The following is a 22184-nucleotide window of genomic DNA, read 5'->3' on the forward strand; positions in this document are numbered from 1 at the left end:
GAAGATCATGAGCATTTCTACTTTGATCCATCATTTAACATTTGCCTGCGCCATTCATCGGCTGCTTTCGCACATCTGGCAAATCGAGTGAGGTTTTAAGATTTGACTGGAATACTTTTTTAAGTCTTTGGGTTTTCCTTTAGTTCTTGATTATTTATATTTTAATTTTGTGTGCTCATTAAAATGCTTACTTTGTAGGTACAGTTAGTTTTTTCTTTGCCGACGTTGATCCTGATTTATTTTTCTGTACTGATGTTCTCTGTCTGTGCTGCGTCGTTGGCTCTGAACCTCTCATTTCTCAGTGTGTTTCTAGGCGGGTCTCACTTCACTTCAAACACTCCTGCTGTGAAAGACTTTATTACCACAGCAGCCTGTGAGCTCAGTAACATGACTCATGCCCTGTTAACTTGTGACCCGCCCAGATCGTCCTCTGAATTGCCTCATCACGCCCTCTATCCCCCCCCATCCTTACATGCCAGCATCTTTTTCATCACTTTGTTTTCAACTTTCTCCTGTTTTTTGTTCTTTTCATGAGCAAATGGAGCGAATGAGCACAGTATTTTGTAGAAAGCAGCTGTTTTTAACAAGCCAGCTGAGTCATTACATCCTCAGAATCCTTCTTGTGCAATGAAGCCGTGTAAGATTTTACTGTCTTACTATAAATATACTACAACTGAATTTTTTCTTAGTCATAGACTCTCGGAGTGGTGATGGTACACAAACCAGCCACACAATGATGTTGTTGGATTCAAACTTTTCCCTATCACTTAAACTGTTCAACTAAACTAATAATTAACACGACTAATAATGAATAACCTGAACTGCAAAAAGACAGTGAGGAGTAATGCCAGTGCTGAGAGGGACCCATCAGGCTCTACCTTCTGTCTTTATATGCAGAGGATCGTTTGCAGCAAATCACAACAACTGATGCTGAATGTTGTTCGCAGAAACAAAAATCACACCGAAGAAAATAAGATTTAGCCTTTTAGATTGTGATATTTGGAGTGGGTATAAATTGATTTGGTTCAGCACATCTGTGAAGTTCAGAAAACATTTACTGTGATTTTAACATTTTTTGCACCGCTTCATTAAGTACATCAAATATGTAATGAGCCCGCAGCTCCACCTCACCTGTCAGTCACCTGCTTTACCTGATTCCCCTGCTTGACTACAGGGAGTGTCTCTTTTCATACTGGATCCAGACTGCTGTTTTCTAACGTATGCTGGTTTTTGTTTCAGTCAACCACAATGGCAGGTGATTTTATTAAGGTCACTAGCTAAGTTTGGACATCTGTCAAACATGAGAAAACATCATTGGCGGGACAGATTGCCAGTTTATTACAGGGCTTTTTTTCCACTTGCACGATCAGTTGAGCCTCACGTGGGCCTGTGCTCATGTTGTCAAGTATCAGGGACACGTGGAGGCTTTTTCTGGGAGCAGGATGGCAGAACCCTCAGCTGAAGTAAAAAGCGAGTGTCAATCCTGAGTGGGGCCTCACAGTCCTTCCAACAAGTTAAATATCGAAAATATTAAACCCACTTCTTTATTCCGTCGTCTTATAGCCCTCTAATATCAGTCCTCGAAGGAAAATGTTGCAGGATGAGATAAAGGGCGTGGGAAAAGTTCTGAGACATCCTCCCACTTGCACACGGTGATAAGTTGAAATCACAATTATTTTTAAGTGATAAGTGCAGAATCGTGTATTTGTCTGTTTTATCTGGCAAAATGTGAGCTGTTAATGACTCACTGCAGAGTATGTACATGACACGCTGCTGCTGCCAAAACTGGCCGTAAATGGCCTGCATTTTGTATAGCGCTTTACTCAGTCCTTAAGGACCCCAAAGTGCTTTACACTACATTCAGTCATTCACACATTCACACATTGGTGATGGCAGCTACATTGTAGCTACAGCTGCCCTGGGGCGCACTGACAGAGGCGACACTGGCGCCACCAGGCCCTCTGACCACCACCAGTAGGCAGACATGGGGTTTGTATCTTGCCCAAGGATATTTGGCATGATATTTGGATATTTGGATATTTGGCATGCAGGGATCGAACCACCGACCTTCTGATTAGTGGCTGACCTGCTCTGCCACCTGAGCTACAGCCACCCCCAAATCACATTTGATTAATGGTTAAAAAGTCACAGGATTTTGAATCATTTGACTCTCGATTAACGTCTGCAAGAGGCCAAAGCAGTACAACGAAAGACGACTCGTTTAGTATGTTTGTTTCAGCCTAATCATGTTTTTAAAAACAAATTGAGTCTGTCTCTCCAAAAACACACAAATTTACACTGACAAGCAAAGCAAAGATTTAATAAATACTTTTTTACCAATAAAAATATCTGCTAAGAAAAAAGCACGAGGGCTCTCAGAGTTGACTGAAAGTACTTTTGCTTTGTCTTAATAGTAACGTTTGGTAGGAAACACCCGGTTATCACCTGCAGATTTCTTGAAACTGTTTGATATTTGAGTTTACTTCTGCCGACCTTGAAGCTCCAGCAATTCTTACTGTGTAGAACACCTTTATTTGACTGATCGGTTTCAGTTTGTGGACTTCATCAGGTTCATCATAAAACAGAGAGCCACATGGGGGAGAGAGAGAAGCGCTTTAAATATGATAAATTAAAAAAAGAAAATTTAAAATAAACAAATGGTGTAACTGAGTGTTTAAAGAACAGGTAAAACAGAACACATGATAAAAGGAGCTTAATCAAACATACGATGCAAATTAAACCTGAGTCATTTTAAAACCATGACAAGAAAATTGAGACTTTTAGCAAGTGATTCATTGAGAAGACTTCATCCACAGCCTCTAAAACCCTTAAATGAGATGTGACTTTTAAAGCTTGACAGCAGTTGTTTTCGAGCGTCGCCGCCTGTGAGCATGCATGTGTGATGTGTTTTACATATTTTACTTGGGAGTTTTACATTTGCATTTTCTCCTTACTGTTACTTTCTGTTAGCCTTCATCCCTTTCCACCTTCCTCCACACAGGTCTGATGCTCGGCCACAGCTGCCATCATGTTTGCCAAAAAGAAGAAGTCTCGTATCCAGATCTCAGCTCCGTCCAACTTTGAGCACCGTGTGCACACGGACTTTGACGAGCAGGAGCAGAAGTTTGTCGGGCTGCCACGGCAATGGCAGTCACTCATCGAAGACACGGCGCAGAGGCCCAAACCCTTTATCGACGCGACCATCATCACTACTGTAGAACCGCGAAAGGTGAGCGAAAATCAGAGATTGAGTTTATCAAACTGATTCTTTAGTGATAGACGATCTAAAAATATTCTCGTGATTATAGTTTTTAGTCATTTTTATACAAAACAAACACGCTGCCAGCCCTGTAACCTGCTAACTTTACAGATTGTAATGTATCCTCCTTTTTTTTAAAAAATCTCCAGACCATCGTACGCGGCAGCAGGATGGGAACAGAGTCTCTAACATGGCTGCTGGATGAGTTCGACACCATGTCCGTGACTCGCTCCAACTCCCTGCGGCGAGGGAGTCCTCCAACACACCCTCGCAGGGACTCGAGCTCTTCAGGAGGAGGTGGAGGGCAGGAGAACGGAGATCCTCAACACAGACACTACTCAGACAGACAAGACAGGTGAGACGATGAACTACAGCTCCCCGTGGAGTGATAATCGTGCACATTTGCCTCGTTCCAGATTCCCCGGAAGTTGGATGCCGGAACTGTTGAGTGAGTTCTGGTAAAGTCGAAAAAACGGAAAAGCAGAGTTTGTTTTGCTTCTTAGCAAGGTAGAGCAATTCGTCCATTACTATTTGGGGCGACTGTGGCTCAGGGGGTTGGAAGGCGTATCTGTAACTGGAAGGTCGCTGGTTCGATCTCCGGGCTCTCTGTCCTGGTTGTTGTGTCCTTGGGCAAGACACGTTACCCTACCGCCTACTGGTGTTGGCATTGTAAAGTGCTTTGGGTGCCTTGAAAAGCGATAAATCCAATCCATTACCAATACAGCATAAAACAAAACACCTACAGCACGTTCATGGATGCATCCTAATCTCTGGACTATCCATAGCTTATTTAGTGAGTCACAAATGCACAACAGTGGCATTACAAGTTTTACATATTTTAATACTGTTTACGTTCACTGCCACCATTTTGGATGTTAACTCGGGTTGATGAGGCTGAGATAAGGGCGTGTTCCAATCCTGACTTCCTCTGGAAGGCACCATTACTCCTACACACCAAACGTTTTCAGGACCAGCTAAAGGAAGCTTACTCATGAGTATTGGATTACTTAATTAGATTAGTTTAAGAAAACTATAAGTCTAAGTCTACAAGTAGGAGTGAAGAAACTTAGTAAATTGTCATGAAATCTAAACTATACTGAAATGATATTGTGTACTTACCATAAATGTTCTTTTATATTTTAAGTAGTTTTTGTGTTAAGTTTCAGTTTTTGATTACTCTGTTTGTTTAGCTTTTGTTTTGTTTTTTATTACGTGGCATTTTTTCAGGTTGTCAGCACAGTCATGTAGACATCCCAGTCTCAATAAACATCTGCAGCAAAGTAAAACTAAAGATATTGTCTGTTTGTTTATTTTTGTATTTTATTTAAGTGCAAGATCTTCTTTCGGATAATTGCTTTTCCATCTTTTTTGGTGGGATAACTAAAATGTATACCACACACCTTTATAGTTTTTTCACTTAACTGAAATGACCTCCGTTTACAAAAAATAATTAAACAGAAAGAAAACTGTACAGGAAATGTCTTTGCTTTCGTTCTTCTTTACACAACCTGCCTAATGAGGCTTCGGTCCTTTTGTTCATTCAGATTTGGCATGTCACCATGACTGTGACTCATCTGTCTTCACTGCAAGCTATGTTTATATCATAAAGTCTATTTTGAACAGACAAACACCCTCTATAATAAACTGTAATCAATAAAAATACTAAAACTCAACATTTTCAAACAATAAAAACTCAACTGGAAACAACTTGAAAATAAATAAAATGCAAATTAATGAAATAATATAAAGTTATTATAAATCTGTTCTGTATTTACATTTGTGTCGATGTGATTTTCAGAGACCGACTCAGACAAGACCAGCAGAGCGGAGGTGACCCCCGCCACCAAGGTCAGCGCGGAGTCCGTCCTCCTCACACAGATGAGGTGATCCAGGGCCGCCCCCAACAGCAGCCCCGGGGTCAAGAGCCCAACAGAGCCCAGAGGGACAGACAAGGCCCCCCTCCTCCCCCTCACAGAGATAGACAGCCTCGGGACAGAGACCAGGTAGACACGGAAGAACCTGGATTCACAGCTGTATTATTATTATTTTTAAGGCTGTTTGATGCTCAGTTCTTGCCCAGTTTTCTTCTGATTGACTCCCCCCTCACAAACAGAAGGCGTCATCACATTTATCCAAAAGTAGGGGAAAAAATGTTGAAACTGAGAGTAATCTGAAGCCTTTTGCTTCACACTGATTGGAAATTTGGGCATGTTTGACATGAACATTATAACAAAAGGTCAGTTGTGGTTCAGTTTGACCCCTTGCTCCTTTAGCCCACATACTCTCGCAAAATAGTGATTCTTATAGAAGTTGCTTAGCCACAGAATTAAACGCTGTATGAATGTGTGTGAGTGGGTGAATGAGGCTTGTAGCACAAAGTGCTTTAAGTGCTCAGAGTAGAAAAGCACTGTGTAAGTGCAATTCCATTCACCATTTATATTAAATATTACAGAAAATAAAAGCGTAACAGGCAGTACAAGCACCTCCTCTCTGTCGGTCTCTCCGTGAGTACTTCCCATTAATTTACTTTCTCTGGATTTTTCCCTCTCCTCAGGATCATGGGGCTCAGCGGGATCAGCCTGGTGACCACAGGCCAAAGTCCAGCTACGTGGCACGGGACAGCAGTCCTCAGTCTCCCAGAGACAAGAGGCCTCTCTCAGGACCCAACATACGCACCCCAAATCTGCCAATGTCTGAGGGAGTGATGAAAACTGCTCAACAAGCCACACGGCCGTTTAACACATACCCGCGGACAGAGAGCGATGGCGGGCGCAGCCCCACTGGACAGGTAGGGGTGGGAACCCTCAGGGAACCAGTGATAAAATCACAGACGTGTCTAAACTGTGCCTGCTGGCAGATCTCCAGATCAGATTTAGCTGCTTTCTTTGTGACGGTTACCATAGCTACATACTAATCCTGACACTCGTGCACCTCACGAGATGTTGGAAGATGTTGTGACAGAAAAGCTTCATTTAGATTTAAGTTTGTGCTTAAGTTTGGCTCTCTTTTCCAGGTGGGTCGACACCATGAGTCCTCACCTCAGAACGGCCCCTCTAGCGGCTCCGTCCGAGGTTCCTCTGGCTCCAAACCCCCTATAAGCCACCCACACCCTCATCACTCTTCCCACCCCATCCTGGCCCCCGAGTCCTCCCAGCTCCCGCACACCCCTCACCCCAACGTTCCAGCCCCACGACCCCCTGTACCCTCTGGGCCCGCTGCATCGGGTGCTCCTCCTCAGGGCCGCTCACCACAGAGGGAACCCCAGAGAGTTTCCCATGAGCAGTTCAGGGCGGCACTGCAGATGGTGGTCGATCCGGGCGATCCGCGGACCTACTTGGATCACTACATTAAGATTGGTGAGGGCTCCACAGGGATTGTGTGTATCGCTACGATGAAAACCACAGGAAAACTGGTCGCCGTGAAGAAGATGGACCTGAGGAAACAACAGCGCAGAGAACTCCTCTTCAACGAGGTAAAAGATCTGTTTGGCAACTTAAAAAGGTCAGAGTTAACATGCCAGATTATGGCAAAAAGTACACAGAAGTAGAGCGTTTGATTATTCCAGTTGGCTCGTTTACTCTGCACTTTTTACTGCACTGATGGCCATTGCCTTAACCAGCTGTGAGGTCACTGATCTCTGGAGATCTGTAATTTATATACTTCTGAAAATTTACACAAGGCAGTGTATGAGGTTTTAGTTGGCTTTTATTTTGAAAAGGGTCTATGGTAAACGTACAAACCCAGAGAAGTTAGGACACTGTGTTAAATCTAAATAAAACCAAAATGCATCCTCAGTCAGATTCAATTATGTTTTTGTATATTTTAAATTTATGAAGTTTGATTCATTTTTAACACAATAAACAATCAAAATTTAACCCAGTTTAATCGGCACGGTTAAACATTGTCAATACAAATGTTGCGTTTGTATTTCAGAGGCATTCAGAAAGCTGGCTGAACCAAAGAGGAGACGAGATCTTTCTGTTTTTTTTAATAGTCTCAAATCTAAAAATAATATTTGATGCTTTCAACATAGATTTTTATGTTAATACATCAGAGTGGTAGGAAATGCGTGAAATCTCTCCCCACACTCGAGTCAAGATAAAACCAATACAGTAAGTAAGAAGTCGCCTTTAGACACGTCTCACGAGCCTGCGCTGCCGCCTGAAGCGTTGTGGGGTTCACGCTCCATCTCGTCTTCACCTCAGTTGCAGATTTCCACCTTGGATTTTAAACATTGGACTCCCTTCGTGAGTGATGAGGCAAGGCTTCAGTGCGATCAAAGTAATGTGATGATCCTTCCTCTCTGTGTGGTAACTGCAGGTGGTGATCATGCGGGACTATCACCATGAGAACGTGGTGGAGATGTATAACAGCTACCTGGTGGGAGATGAACTCTGGGTCGTCATGGAGTTCATGGAGGGAGGAGCGCTCACTGACATCGTGACACACACAAGGTGAGAGAGAAACTTTATACATCAGTCATTTATGCAGCACCTCGCAGTATTAAATGGCTTTAATAATAACAATAATAAGAGTAAAAATGTCTATTCATTTTCTAAATCACTGAGCCATTTCAGGGTTTACTGAGTTCTCCCAGCTGCAATAGTGATATTAATTACCAATATATACACACACTAAACCTTAATTTATGCATATGCAGTGAATAAACATAGAGCCTATGTAAGTATCTGGCACTGATGCAAGCATGTGTGCACATGTTGATCTCCATGTTTGCTGTATGACCAGTAGCGAGGCTGTTCAAGGGTTTATTAGTGATTTAATAAAGTCTCAAAATGAATACAAACTTTAGCTGTAAGGCGGTGAAGTAAAGCAAGAAAAAAGGTGATGTCAGTTTCTGTTAGCTTAGCTCCAGTGGTCAAGCTAATGAGGACTGAATGCTGGAATTTAAGGAGGAGAAAATTAGTTCCAAATTTTTTACTGTATAGATTTGGGTTTTTTGCAATGTTTGCTAGTTGAAAGAAACCAAAATACTTTAGTCATTGTACCCATTATATTCCTTTTTCATATGCTTTAAGCCATTTAAGTCTGCCCCTTATTAAGCTGTTTGTTCACCAGATATGATTTCCGCCATAAGGGGGCGCTGTCTCCTATCTATTCAGCACAGAAACATACTGCATTACATCTATGTCTGTGTCATTTTACATTGTTTTCCACGCAACAGGAGTGAGAGTGTTTGGCAGACTGAATCATTTAAGTCTAAAACACACATAGGAGCTTTTTTTCCTATAAATGTCATAAAGTAAATTTGGATTGGTGTGATGGGAATATTTTAGTCATGTCACGTAAATAATTTCTGTCCCTCTGAAAACATTTAGGTAATACATCATGATGGATGTGCTAGTTTCACCGCCCCCATCTTGCTGTTTTTATATACGGAAATGTTTAACAGTAAAAGACCGATAAGCTGCATGAGCTAATGAAACAGTTCTAGGTCTTATTTACCAAAGGCACTGAAATCTTGCCCAGGCAGGTGGTTATTTTAGGCCTGGAGACTTGCAGTACACTGATAGAAATGATGACGATGAAGAGGAAGCCAATTTGCTCGTTAGTTTACAGAAGTAGGAACATTCAAATTTATTAACATATGACCAGAGAATAGTGAATAGGGTTTAAGCCCCGCTTGTGAAAATGCTAACAAGCTGTGCTGACTGTTGTAGGTCAGAAAATGTGATGTTGTTTAAGTAAACAATGATTTGTTTGCTAATTTTCACAGTTTTCTTAAATGTAATCAGATAATTAAATTTCATGTTATTTGGAACTGACTGTGTTTTGGCTTTAATATCTCTTAAGGTTGTACTAAAAGAGGTCTTGAAGTCTTAAATTGCACTTGTGTTTACATGTAGACACCCTGTGTGATGCGTATTATTGTAGCTCAAGAACTTTTCACTCCTGACTGTGAACTGAATCACAAAAACTGGTGTCTCTATTCGTCTGCAGGATGAATGAGGAGCAGATCGCCACAGTGTGTCTGTCCGTCCTGAAGGCGTTGTCTGTCCTTCACACACAGGGTGTGATCCATAGAGACATAAAGAGCGACTCCATCCTCCTCACTCATGACGGACGGGTATGTACTACACTTCTGTAAGAATCAGTTTAAGTTCCTGTTTTGCAGCGTAACACTCAATAAAACTTCTCTGGAAGGAACAAGCGTTCAGATTTTGTCAGCATTTTCCACAGAATTAAGTTGTATTTCTCTGCCATTACTCTGACATGTGCATCTGTAAATGCAAAAAGACAAAGTCATAGTACTGCATACGCTTTGTGACAATAAATATCAGCAATAATCAGCTGACTTTCATGTCAGTTCCTCTCATGAAAAGAACTTTACGCCCAGCCCTGCAGCCTCAGTGAGCTCCGCACATCAGCGTTTCTGGTTAGAGCGACCCACAGCTCACAGCGGATTTCCAGAGCAGAACAAAAACTATCTTCTGAAGGAATGTGGGGTTTGAGTCACTGAATAAGAGAGCAGCTAAATGCCACTTGGTCATCCTGCCGGCGGGGTCGCGATTGGCAATTGTTAGCTGGTTTGCAGGGACTCACCTTAACAGTAATTTTGAGGGAATTAAAACCTAAACAATGAAGAACTGCTTTAAATCATGTATGAATGTCTGACATGTTATATGTTAATAATCTGACAAGTAAAGTTTTTTCTGTAGAACCAAACAGTTTTTTTTTTTTAATGTTGGAACAACACAAGAGAAACCTCAGCCAGCTGATCGGTCAAAGTTTCACAGGAAGGTGAATCATATAGTTCTGTTTTTAAAACAATGGCCTCACACTTGTGGTTTTGTCAGACCACAACAAAGTTGCTGAGAAAGCACTTTTTTAGCAAAAGACTGTAACAGACCTTTTATCACCAAGCGTCTTCTATTAGTCATACGAAGAAGAGCACAAATATTATAAATCGCAATGTTGTGCATGTCTAAATATAGACTTGCACATGACCGTTGAAGTATCACCAAAGGAGATTCGTTTCCCCTCAGACCCTCGTAGGGCTCGGCGGTGCTTGCAGAGGGCAGGAGAGCTTGTCGATAGACAGAACTCGCTGACCTTCAATCTGAGCGTTGCTGGGGCTGGGACAGCTTGAATTAAAACTTGTCCTCCACTCGATTACGTGGGTCACAGTGACAGAGCCTTCTATGACAGGGGTGTTGTTTCTCTGGTCCTATGATCACTGAGCTCTCCAGCCCCACCCTCAGTTCCCTTACTGGAGTTTGCACAGTGTTTTTAATGTGGTGCACTTTCAGTTTAGCAAGTGTAACCCAGGTTTTTTTTACTATTCAGAAAAGAGCTCACAGCTGCTGGATGTGCTTGTGTAAATGTGTCTGGTCAGTATGGGGTTGTACATAATGGGCAACTTGTGGGCTGCAGTTTTTTGGGGGGAGTTTTTTTGTTTACTCATTTGCATGTTGAGTGTCGGATTAATCTGTCGCAGGAAACCATTTTGAACTAAATAAAACACGTTAAGCGTGAGACTGTCAATTGATGAGGTAGAGCTTTGTGGCCGGCTCACCTCTCCATAGGTCTCTTTAAGGATTAAGACTTTTAGGAGTTTGGGCTCATGCTTGACGTTGAGGTGAAGGCGTTTGGTACTTACTCATGATGGTTAAACTTCATGAAAAAGCCTTGATGTCAAAGCTAACCAAATAAACATGCCCGTGTATGTACTGCACAGGCAGCAGTCACTCGTGTTTTGGTAAAATATAAGAAAACATTCATCCAAATACTGTCAAACTTGTCACTGCCTTTAATCCAGCCTGCACCAGTATACCTGCCACGTTGAAAGTGTACTAGATATAAAGAAAGGGCAGAACAGGCAGATGTAGAGATGACCCTGAAATGTCAAATACGAGGAGTTTTCAAACACTTCAAACAAGGGAAGAGAAGAAATTTCAACCCAGGCCTGTTTTCATATCCATGTAAATCACTTTTATGTAATAATTTCCTTTCCTTTAACAAAAACGCTGACTCTCCTTTTTATTCTTAGTTTTAATTTTAAAATTATTAATAATTAGCTAGTTATACAGTGAGTAAGGTTGAAGTATGACTCTTTTCTATTTAAATGTGAGGGTGGGGGTTTCCCAGTAAACCATTACTTAAGCAGAAGGCACTAACCACTAATATTAATAGCAATATCAGAGGTTTTTTCTGCTGTAGCGCATCACGCTGTCTGCTGTGAGAAAGGACTATGGCATGCGCTCGTAGTGGTGCAGCTTTATCTCTTCTACTTAAATTTTATTTCTCGAGGTGCACAAACTCTGCAGGATGCACTGCAGCCACTGACAAAACCAAGCCCACTTCTTGCATGAGTTAAAATAAAATGGCAGCTAGAAAAAGGAACCAGATGCCTCTTAACCACTGCTGCATCTGAGACAGATGCCCAGTCGCTTCCTGCCTGGTGACAAGCAAGTTTCTACTTTCTACAGAAGATGAAACCACAGTTAAACCAATAAAAAAAGGAACTCATCCTCTGGTGTGTCATAGTGCGCACGCACACACACACACACACACGAACTGTGCCTCTAAAACTGAAGAACTCTGCAGGTTTTGCTGACTTAATGTTTTAATATCACTGCTGCCAGAATTTTCTCACATAGGATCAGTTGATGTAACCGTGATGCTGAATGCGTTCCCTGTGTGTGTTGTAGCTCTCTCATCACATCATGAAAAACAAAATTCTGCAGAAATCCACACACATTTCTTCGTAGAAGACGAGGCTCTATATTGTGTACGATGAAATCAGTTCCTCATCAGAAAGGTTTTTTGTGCTGTTCCTGTAGAGAAGCGGCTGCCGTGTATTTCTGGCGTCGTTACACCTGCAGTTTCTCCTGGCATTGTGATCATCGTCGTTTGGTGGTTTTGTTTGTAATCCTGCTCACGTCTCAGTTAATAGCTCATCAGCACAGAACAACCATTTGCCTTATTATACAGTAAATTATTAAACTGGAGCTCAGCAGTTTGCCATCTTTCCTTTTTTTCATGACCTCATAATCATCTTTGATCTAAATTCACACCCCTTTAGTCAGAAAGTGCAGATTCAGATCACGGATGCTTGGCTGTCTGTAACAGCTGTTAAAGCTGCAATCAAGACCACACGTTTCACTGTAACTCTTCAGCCCTGCAGGGCCGAGTTGGCCCGCCACTTCTTAATTCACGTTTAATAATTAGAATAAATTCCAATGAGAGGAAACCTGCTTATACAGTGTAGTGCGTATATATTATACACAGACGGAGGTCTTTGCTGAGCCTCTTCCGAGAGCGCACTTGCTGTGCAAGTCACACATTTGATGCTTCTGCATAAACCACTTTGCGCTTGATCACATCTGATGAATGCTTGTGGGTTGATGTCTTTATGAGCTGTGGTTTCGCCATCCCCTCGGCCTCCAGATCTATGCATGACCAAGCGTTTGTCTGCAGTGACACCAAAGCGCTTTGTCTACTCTGTCGTGAGACAGATAAAGCACCTGCCAGCTCTGTTTAATCTTCCTGTGAGACTCTGTGTCCACAGTTTGCTGCAGTAGAATAAAATGAGTAAACGAGCGTTAATGTGGCAGAAATGTTTCTATTGTAATGTCTCCAGTAGTGTTTTGGTAGCTCTGACCTTCAGATTGTTTAATTTATTTATTGTATGATGTGTTGGCTAGTTTTTCAAACACTGCAGATTCTACAAACACAAAGTGTTAGTTTATTATTATTAATATTATTTAAATTTCATCTTTGGAGGAAAAAGGCTCTAAGGGAGGGATTATATTTGCTTACTGACACAGATGGACTCCACAGATGAGTCATTCCTATTCTCCTTTTTTCCAAGTAGACTTGGAGTCCATCTGTAGGGTTCGTGTTGAAGTCCTCATGGTCCCAAAATACTGGCGGACACGCAGATGTTTGCATGCAGCCTTGTGCTCAATGTCTGATGAGGAAATTTACATCACTTGAATGCAAAAAGTTTAACACCCACACAACTCATCATCACCATCTGACAAATCTTATTAGTCTAAATACTGAATGCTGTTGAAACTCAACTATATAAAACACTCACCCATACAGCACTAAAACTGAAAGCATAACTTCCATACATGTCTAAAGACTGCAAATGTATGAAGGGTGGCCGGTCCTCTAAATGATTTTCCTTTTTGCTAAAGCATATAGTTAGGGCTGGACCAGGTGACCCTGAATCCTCCCTTAGTTATGCTGCAATAGACGTAGGCTGCCGGGGGATTCCCATGATGCATTGAGTTTTTCCTTTCCAGTCACCTTTCTCACTCACTATGTGTTAATAGACCTCTCTGCATTGAATCATATCTGTTATTAACCTCTGTCTCTCTTCCACAGCATGTCTTTTATCCTGTCTTCCTTCTCTCACCCCAACCGGTCACAGCAGATGGCCCCGCCCCTCCCTGAGCCTGGTTCTGCTGGAGGTTTCTTCCTGTTAAAAGGGAGTTTTTCCTTCCCACTGTCGCCAAAGTGCTTGCTCATAGGGGGTCATATGATTGTTGGGTTTTTCTCTGTATCTATGAAGCGCCTTGAGGCGACTTTTGTTGTGATTTGGCGCTATATAAATAAAATTGAATTGAATTGAATTAAGAATATTTTTCTTTATCAGTGTAATAATAAACAGTATAAACCCCCACAACCTTCTTAGAGGAAACAAGTTTAAGAGTATAACCAAAAATAAATAAATTCTCATCGTTTTATTGCCTGTAAACCAGCCTCATAGTTAAAAACATGGCTCGGGTTAACATGAGTCTAACGTGGCATGTCTAAGGAGTACATTTCCCTGTTGTAAGCAGAGGAAATGTACTCAGAGGATGTCTTGCTCCATCCTAGTGATTAGCTATGCAGTCATTTTATTTCCAGTATCTGTATTAGTAGTTAAAGTTTCAGTAAATAATAAAAATCAAGTCAGAGTGTCATCTGTTAGCACCCTGAATGAACCTAAACGAGTTACAATAAAACATGAAGCACTGATGTGCATGCAGGCTCTGGGGGAAGTAGCGGTCTGCTTATTTGAAAACCGTAGTTTGAAGTTCTCTGGGTGGTCTCGTTCTCTCACGGAGCGCTTCCTGTTGGCAGCTGTGGTGTTTTGGTGCTGGGCTGGGTTTTACTTGCTGCTTGTGGTTTGGCCTGGCAGGGGAAGCAGAATCAGCCAAGCAAGAAGCGTTTCTCGGCAGAGGGGCGAGAGTGTTTGTTGTGTCTGAATGCATCTGCGTGCTGAGCGCTGCATTTGTGTGATGGTTTCATCCTCCTAAAGTAAGGTCAGGCAGCGGGTTTTTGTTCTGGGTTGTGCTGTATCGTCTGCTGGACGTGGAGCTCGGTGACCATCGTGTTCATGTCTGTGTATGGTGGTGTTCACACATGTGCAGTGTGAACCACTTCTCCTAACAGGCCGTTTCATTTCTCTTTATGAGCAATCTGAACCCAGCAGCCAGCACTGTGGCAGACACTCAGCACAAGGCTCAGTGTCTGAGTATGCAGCCATGCAAAAACTTTCTCAGAAAGAGGTGTGGATGGCAGCGATGCCTGACTGACATGAGGTCATGTGTGGTTCATCAGATAAACTGTGTGAATGTTTATTTTTATGCGGCTGAAACAGTAAACCGATAACATTTCTGGCTCTGTCACCAGGAGTCTATTATCTAGTATCCAAACGGTGTTTTACACAGAATCAGATTGTATATGAGTGCATCATGCAGGCAGGAAAGTACACCCACACTTATCTAAACAAATGAATGAATAATTGCACACACACACTTGGGGAACTTCAGACCAGCTGAGCTTAAAGTCACTTCCAAATTCACTTTCAACTCTTATTTGTTAGTTTTTATTGAACTGCGTGAACATGAGGGATGAACCAGGGTATCATCATTGGCTCAGTATCATCCCTTCTTTGGTCAGATTGTGTGGAGAACATCAGACTTCATTCATCTTTTATATACAGTTTACACTCTCACTGTAGGGTGAGTGAATGATATCAAGTCACTAGGTGGGGAAACATGACACAGGAAGTGCTGGAACTAGCTGTTTAGCAACAACAGAGCGTTCAAAATAAGAGCTTTGGGGACTGTCCACAAATGAGACTCAATGAGCACGAGCTGCTCGCTCAAGTAAAGTCTGTTTGAGAAAAGCTGCGGAAAAATGTTTGGTGTTAACAATAATGTTCCTGTTTCTTCTTGTCGTCTTCTCCTCCTTCCTCTCCATCTGCAGGTGAAGCTGTCCGACTTTGGTTTCTGTGCACAGGTGTCTAAGGAAGTGCAGAGAAGGAAGTCTCTGGTTGGAACTCCATACTGGATGGCACCAGAGCTCATATCCAGATTACCTTACGGACCAGAGGTAACACTCAGGCTGTGTTGTCTGTCAGGATAAACCTGTGTTTTTGTCTCCACCCCTCACTGATGGTCTCTCCTCTCTGTGTCCAGGTGGATATCTGGTCTCTGGGTATCATGGTCATAGAGATGGTGGATGGGGAGCCACCGTACTTCAATGAGCCGCCACTCAAAGCCATGAAAATGATTCGAGACAACCTGCCACCCAAACTGAAGAATCTGCACAAGGTAGAGCAACAGAAGAAAGGGCGATAAGCTGAAAACACCAGAAATAAACCAGACAGATCAGCTTTTAACCCTTTAAAGCCGGTCAGAGCAGCACGCTCTGTTTTGCGTAACTATTTTTAAATCCCGGTAGCTCTGCAACCACGTCAGCTAGCGCAATAAATTTTTTTGCATATGAAACCGGAGGAGTTGTACTTACATCTTATGCCATCAGCTTGTCCTCGGTCACAGTTTCCTTCCACATATAGCTTTGCAAAAACTGCATAAAAAGCGCTTGCAGCAACAAAAACATAATATTCCAGAAACACGCTTTGCTGATCCGATCAGCTGTTCGTAACACTTCCTACGTTGGATTAGACATCAGCGCGAACTATCGCTTGTCCGCCATTACCTGCCCGAAACCGGAAGTGACGCCATTTTTGCGGAAATTTAGTTTTTTTACCGTCCGGGCCTCAATGAGCCTATACTGGTGTTTTTAAAAGTTATGTTTGACTTTATGACTTTCTGTGTCATTTCTGGGATGCTTAGGACTCATATCGCACTGCTGGAAATAGTTTATTTTGATGCATATGCTGCTTTTTTGCAAATTTGCACTATAATATTTATTTTCGTTTTTCCTGCAGTATATAAAAATTGGTGTATTTCAAAAATAAAACTATGAAGACACACAAAATAAATTTCCTGTGGTGGGAAACTATTTTGTGCAACTTTTTTGTATTTACAGTTTTGAGGGATAAGCCTCTTAAATTTCTCTAACTAGAAATATATGTTAAAAAAGCAAAAACGATTCTCAATTTTTTTGTAGTTTATTGCACTTTTTTGCAATTTATGTAATTACTATGCACTTAATGCAGACATATTATTAAAATCTAGGCTGTAATGGTTGTATTGATGTATAGCAACTTGAAATGCTCCCAAAAATGGCTCCACAGCATGTAAAAATATAATATAAGCTCTGGCGGACTTGGTTCTATGGTAGGTCTTAAAGGGTTAATAAAACCAGCCTTTGTATGAAACACAGTTGAGTTGGCAGAATTTAGTGTTGCAGTTTCCCCTTAGTGACAGAAACACAATCAAAAGCACAGAAATGTATTTTAGTTTTATATGAAAGCAGAACTTCTGCTTCCACAAGAGGAAGAATGGAGTGGTGGTGTTTATGGCCACTGCTAGCACAGGTGTGATTATAATTTGTCCTTATTTTAATGTTGCATGAGCGAAATGACATGCAAGGTGAAAGGAGTGTTCAGTAATCTGCAACTTTGATTTCTACTTTGTGTCATCAAGCAACAATGACAGAAGTTATCTGTGGCCTGGCTCAGGTCCTGGTGCTGATGCCACCTGAACTAAAGAGTCCCCAAAAGTTGCTTCTGTTCGTCTGGAAGTAGCGTTTTCAGTGGGAGAAACGTTTCGTCACTCATCCAAGTGACTTCTTCAGTCAGCTTCTGTGCAGCTTCCATGTGCCTGAGATGACTGTATCAGGCATGTCTGCTCTCAGGGACATAAAACAGTTTGAGACTGTTTTTGAACTAAAATATTTGAGTCGTTGGCTTGTAACAGTGTTTTTCCTGCCTTTGGCGGCTTGTAACTTCATCGGCATCTAAACACAATCAGTAAACATAAAGTGCAAGCTTCAACTTTTATTCATGTTTTAACAAAACAAGTAAACTGTGAGTAACTAACCAATGTGGTTAAATGAAGCATCTGATTGGTTGTTAGATTAACAGCTGGATGTTTTGGCATCAAGCAATTAAAGTCTTAACTCTAGCATCAGTAACACCTGGATGTCTCTTTTCTCCCAGGTCTCCCCTCTGCTCAAAAGCTTCCTGGACCGGATGTTAGTGCGAGACCCGGCTCAGAGGGCCACCGCCAGCGAGCTTCTCAAGCACCCGTTCCTGTCGAAGGGGGGGCCGCCGTCCTGCATCGTGCCTTTGATGCGGCAGAACAGGATGAAGTGAGATAAGACGCGCCACTAAGACGCCTGGACTCTGGAGATGGTGTTACAGGATACTCCTGCACACACAGGAGTGACCCTCGGAGGTCACAGACAGGAGACGTGAAAACAGGGTGTGCAGGAGTATCCTCTGTGAGTCACTGAACTGCGAGAGTGAATTCCCTAAAACAAACAGAGGCAATAAGGTGGAGTGTGTGTGTGTGTGTGTGTTTCATACATGTGTGTGTGAGCAGCAGAGGAGCCTCCTGCAAACACTTTTACCTGAAGAGCCTCACCTGGAAAGATTAAGAACTGTGGATCTTTTTTTTCTCCTATCTGTGGCCCTTACCTGGATTTGAGGTGTGAAGGTGAGGTTTTGCACACCAGTCTGATGCTTTGAAGGAGCCGAGAGCCCATTGGCTGATTTTTAACATCACTATTGGACAATCTGTAAGCCTATTTTTCTTTCTTTCGTTTTTTTTCCTGCATTCGGAGACTGTCCTCATCACAGCCAGAACTTACTACTGAGAGAGGAAATCTTGTGGCTCCGACTTTATTCTGTAGCCTTAAAAACACTAATTTCCTGTCGTAAACAAGCAAACGTACACTAAGTGAAAAAGTAAACACTGGAGTCGTGGTTTCAGATGAATTTTCTTCTTCTTTTCTCCTGAAGTACAATGAACATAGAGAGCTATATCACTTGTGATGTTATACTATCTCTGTTTTGTGATTGTTTTATTGTTGTTGTAAAGTGTTTCCTGGTTTATTTTAGAGTGAGATGTGATGATTTCTTTTCTTAAGCACTGTTGATGAGAGATAGAAGCTGCACTCCCAGATTTATTTTGTTTTGTAGAGAAAGACCACACACAGCACACACAGCCCCTTAAACCTGGGTCTGAGTGTCTGAGTCACCCCCTGGGTTTGGTTGATTTTCACTCGTGTTTTTAGAACAGTAGGGTTTAAACACTCAACGCTCACTCGACAAACTAGAAAACGAGCCTGACTTGCTGCTCGTTGGCCCGTCGCTGAGCTGTTTTTATTCTGTGGTCCTTTCACGTCTTTGTCCAAAGTTTCCAGCTGCTGACATTGTTCCTCCGCTCGTTTCGTGTTTGATTGCCACTTTGAGTCCACTCTGAAATAAGATAATACGAGGAGTCTTTTATTTATAGGACGATGTTAACACTACTCCACCTCACAAAGTGTCAGCCATGATTAAGAAAAGCAGCTTCGTTGTCGATGAGCTGTGCTGCTCACGCTCCAGCAGAGAGAGTGTCTGTTGGAGATTTAACACTCATGTGAAAATCTGCTTCCAGCTGCTAATAATGTAGAGATGTTTAAAACTAAAGGAAGCACGAGACCTGAGGCCCAGATTTACCCTTTAAGGGACAGATTACCAAAATCAGGCTTGTTCATTTTTCCTCTGGACTGTTTTGCTACTTATGCATCTGGATCATTTTGGTGCGAGTTGTGCAGTTTTGGAGATGTCAGCCTTTGCTTTAATATAATTCAACTAAATGGTTATTAAAGTGCTGCAGAGCTTGCCATCATTTTACCCGGTTACTCAAACGAACAGTTTGTTTCATGGGGGAACTGTTTTTTTTCCAGTGAATAGAAGCATGTGGCCTGCTATCGTTACAGCTCAGCCGAGAGGGAGGACATTAATGTTGTGGTGCAGCGTCTGTTTATTCAGCTCTTTGGCTGCACAGAGAGGAACTGTGCAAATTCAACCAGCACACATGCTTTGGAGTGTTTGCGGCCCTCTAAAAAGCCAACGGGGTTGGGTCAGATGCTGATTGGTTGATAATCTGGCACAGCAAGAGAAGAGAACAGCAATAAAGTTCATCGCAAAGAGGAAGAAATGCAACCAAAAGAAACTGACGAAAGTGGAAAGTTTTCATTCTTTTTAACACTCGGTTTAGCGACAGAGAAGAAAGAGAGGGGGTGTGTTTTGACTTCTGTCACCTAAAAACAGTCAGCTGTTGGACCAACAACAGCACAGAGTTTACCATATTTTTTGGCACCACTCCCTGGTAACAGTACAAGTTTCAATATGTAAATGTGGACCTGCAAGCTCTGCTGGTGCACGACCATTAGCCTCTCGACACGGGCCGCTTACACTTCCTCCTGGAGAATGATACGCTTTCAGATGTGGTTTGGTTGAGAGAAAATAGTTCCTGCATGCATTTTTGTATCAGGCCACTTTTGTTGAGCTTATCGTGCTTTCAGGACTATTTAGTTCCACAATTTTCTAGATCCATGTTCTCCAAACCTGCACAACTCGCACCAAAACAATCTAAAAGGGTAAAGAGCTCTGATGGGTAGAAGAAGAATATGGAAATGTGATTTTTTTTTTTTTTTTTTTTTTTCGGCCTGCCCTTCCTCTTTTAATTTTCTTGCAGCTCATAGAAATCATAACCGTTACCAAATGATGACGACTCAAGTCCCAAGTTCCTCCTTAGGTGGCTGAAATCGACTGACAGTATCACAGTTTGGTAAAAATAAACTAAAACCTAAATATGAAAAAATCGAGATTTCTTTAGTTTCAGTGAAATATCAAAGTAACCCGAGGATTGGGCTGTCTGCACGACCACATTACAGAAAGTGAAACATGCAGACCACTCAGGAAACTGATTTTAACCGAAGAATTTTAAAATAAATAAAGATATAAACTAATAAATGAAAACTACTTATAATAGTTCAGTTTGATTTTTTTTTTTTTTTTTTTTTGGGGGGGGGGGGGGGGGGGGGTGCTTCTGCCCTGGCAATCCTAAGATCAGAAAACAGAAGTCATTCCATGAAAACTTCCGTTCTTCCCGCCTGACCTGCTCAGAATCAGCTGATTTTTCTTCATGTACAATAACTTTAGTATATTTCATGAAGCCGTGCAGAATTTTGTCTTCATGCTGTGAAAACTTTTTCGTCACAGACCATCAAGAGTACAAAACTTTGCACTTTTCACGAAGAGCAAGCCTCCGTTAGGGGCTGTAACTCTGAAAGTATGAAGGTAAAATGTTGCACAGCTTCATTCCATAAACTGAAGTTGGTGTAAAAAAGCAGTCAGCTGATTCTGAGGGGGTCAGGCTGACATTCTCAGACTTAACTACCCGTCTGAGATCTGCGCAGTGTGTGACTGTGAGCAGTCGTTCTTAGGAAGGAAAGCTGTTTCTGCTGTGATCCAGCTCCCTGCAGGGAGACAAACAACCTGCAGACGCATTCCTATCTCGGCCTGTTTCCATTCCTCCTTTGTCTTCCAGTTCAGCCTCCACATCCGACCAGAACTCGGTCAGGTGGCTTTTTATAAACTGCCAACCCAGAATACTTCCAATCGATGGACACAGAGAAACATGTAGCACACTTACAGGTGCCTTCTGCTTTTTGGAAACACTCCTGGAGGTGTGTGATTGGGTGGCCTTTAGCACATTTACTGTACTTGACATAAATGTATTGTTAACCATGCTGACACAGCAGCTGTCTAACTGACATATTTGAAGCTTTGTACAAAGAGCAGCAGCACAGAGTAGAAGCACGTCGAAGCAGGAAGTAGGTTTTAGTTCAAGCTCATTGTTTCCTAACATTGTTTATCATTTCTGCAGAGCTGCGGTTTGAAGATGGTTAAAATGACACCCTCTTTTCCAGCTGCGCAGGACTGCTGGAGTATTTTGCAAGTCCAAAATAACACATCTGAGAAGAGCTGTTTTAACTCCACCCCCTTTAACCCAACTAACTTCTGATTAAGAATAATTGTTGACCCATCCATTTCATTCACTGTCCAGCTCAGTGTTCGAGGCTGTCCCACTTTAATAGGGTGAGAAACGGGAACAGATGTGACAGTTTGGATGACTATTTGACTGCTCAGTGAAAAAATAGTTTTAAATTATACACACCTTCCCTTTTTTTTAGCGATAGACTGTATATAAAAGATGTGTCTGACTGTGCATAAACTGGATAATCAGCATCTGACTCTAAAAATGAAATATTTACAAAAAAAGACCTCTATACAGAGTAGCTGCCCCCTTTTGGACATTTAGAAGAACGCAGGTGTAAAGCTTTGTTTTTGACACTGGATTGCTTCTGTGGTTATCAGATGTGACATCAGTGAGCCTTTATTCTGTTTGCCAATAACAAAAATAAAAGAAGACAACCTGCTCCTGGTGTCCAGGCGGCAGACCAGTAGAGCCTCCGCACTGATGCTGACGTGTGCAACTCCTTAATGAGGTCCAGTGTAACTGGTCTCTGTGGTTTGGGTCAGGGAGCGATCTTTAACAAACCCCAGCTTTAAAAAAACAAACAAAAACAACAGCTTACACAACCCTGGTGATTTTCCTTTGGTTGGAGGTCAAAACATGTTTGGAAGCAGCTGCTCGATATTTGAAACTTCGGCCTCGTTTTCAGGGATTTTTCCAGTCTTAAAACGAGCGTTTATGCA

At 42.1% G+C, this 22184-nt stretch overlaps 1 protein-coding gene across 2 annotated transcripts in view; it reads left to right on the forward strand.

The window, feature by feature from the left end:
- pak4 (p21 protein (Cdc42/Rac)-activated kinase 4) overlaps nucleotides 1-20475 on the forward strand; it is a 42503-nt gene extending 22028 nt beyond the window's left edge. For both annotated transcript variants that reach the window (XM_087851227.1, XM_087851228.1), the window contains exons 2-11: nucleotides 3002-3229; nucleotides 3409-3614; nucleotides 5058-5262; nucleotides 5814-6047; nucleotides 6273-6731; nucleotides 7580-7713; nucleotides 9218-9344; nucleotides 15485-15610; nucleotides 15697-15831; nucleotides 17628-20475. In XM_087851227.1, the coding sequence (XP_087707353.1) occupies nucleotides 3029-3229; nucleotides 3409-3614; nucleotides 5058-5262; nucleotides 5814-6047; nucleotides 6273-6731; nucleotides 7580-7713; nucleotides 9218-9344; nucleotides 15485-15610; nucleotides 15697-15831; nucleotides 17628-17783 (1983 nt within the window). In that variant the 5' untranslated portion in view covers nucleotides 3002-3028 and the 3' untranslated portion in view covers nucleotides 17784-20475. The remainder of the gene's footprint in view (nucleotides 1-3001; nucleotides 3230-3408; nucleotides 3615-5057; nucleotides 5263-5813; nucleotides 6048-6272; nucleotides 6732-7579; nucleotides 7714-9217; nucleotides 9345-15484; nucleotides 15611-15696; nucleotides 15832-17627) is intronic.
- The last annotated feature ends 1709 nt before the right edge of the window (nucleotides 20476-22184 follow it).

This window comes from Neolamprologus brichardi, chromosome 14, assembly GCF_056152115.1.
Source record: "Neolamprologus brichardi isolate AB-2024 chromosome 14, ASM5615211v1, whole genome shotgun sequence".
Classification (NCBI taxonomy): Eukaryota; Metazoa; Chordata; class Actinopteri; order Cichliformes; family Cichlidae; genus Neolamprologus; species Neolamprologus brichardi.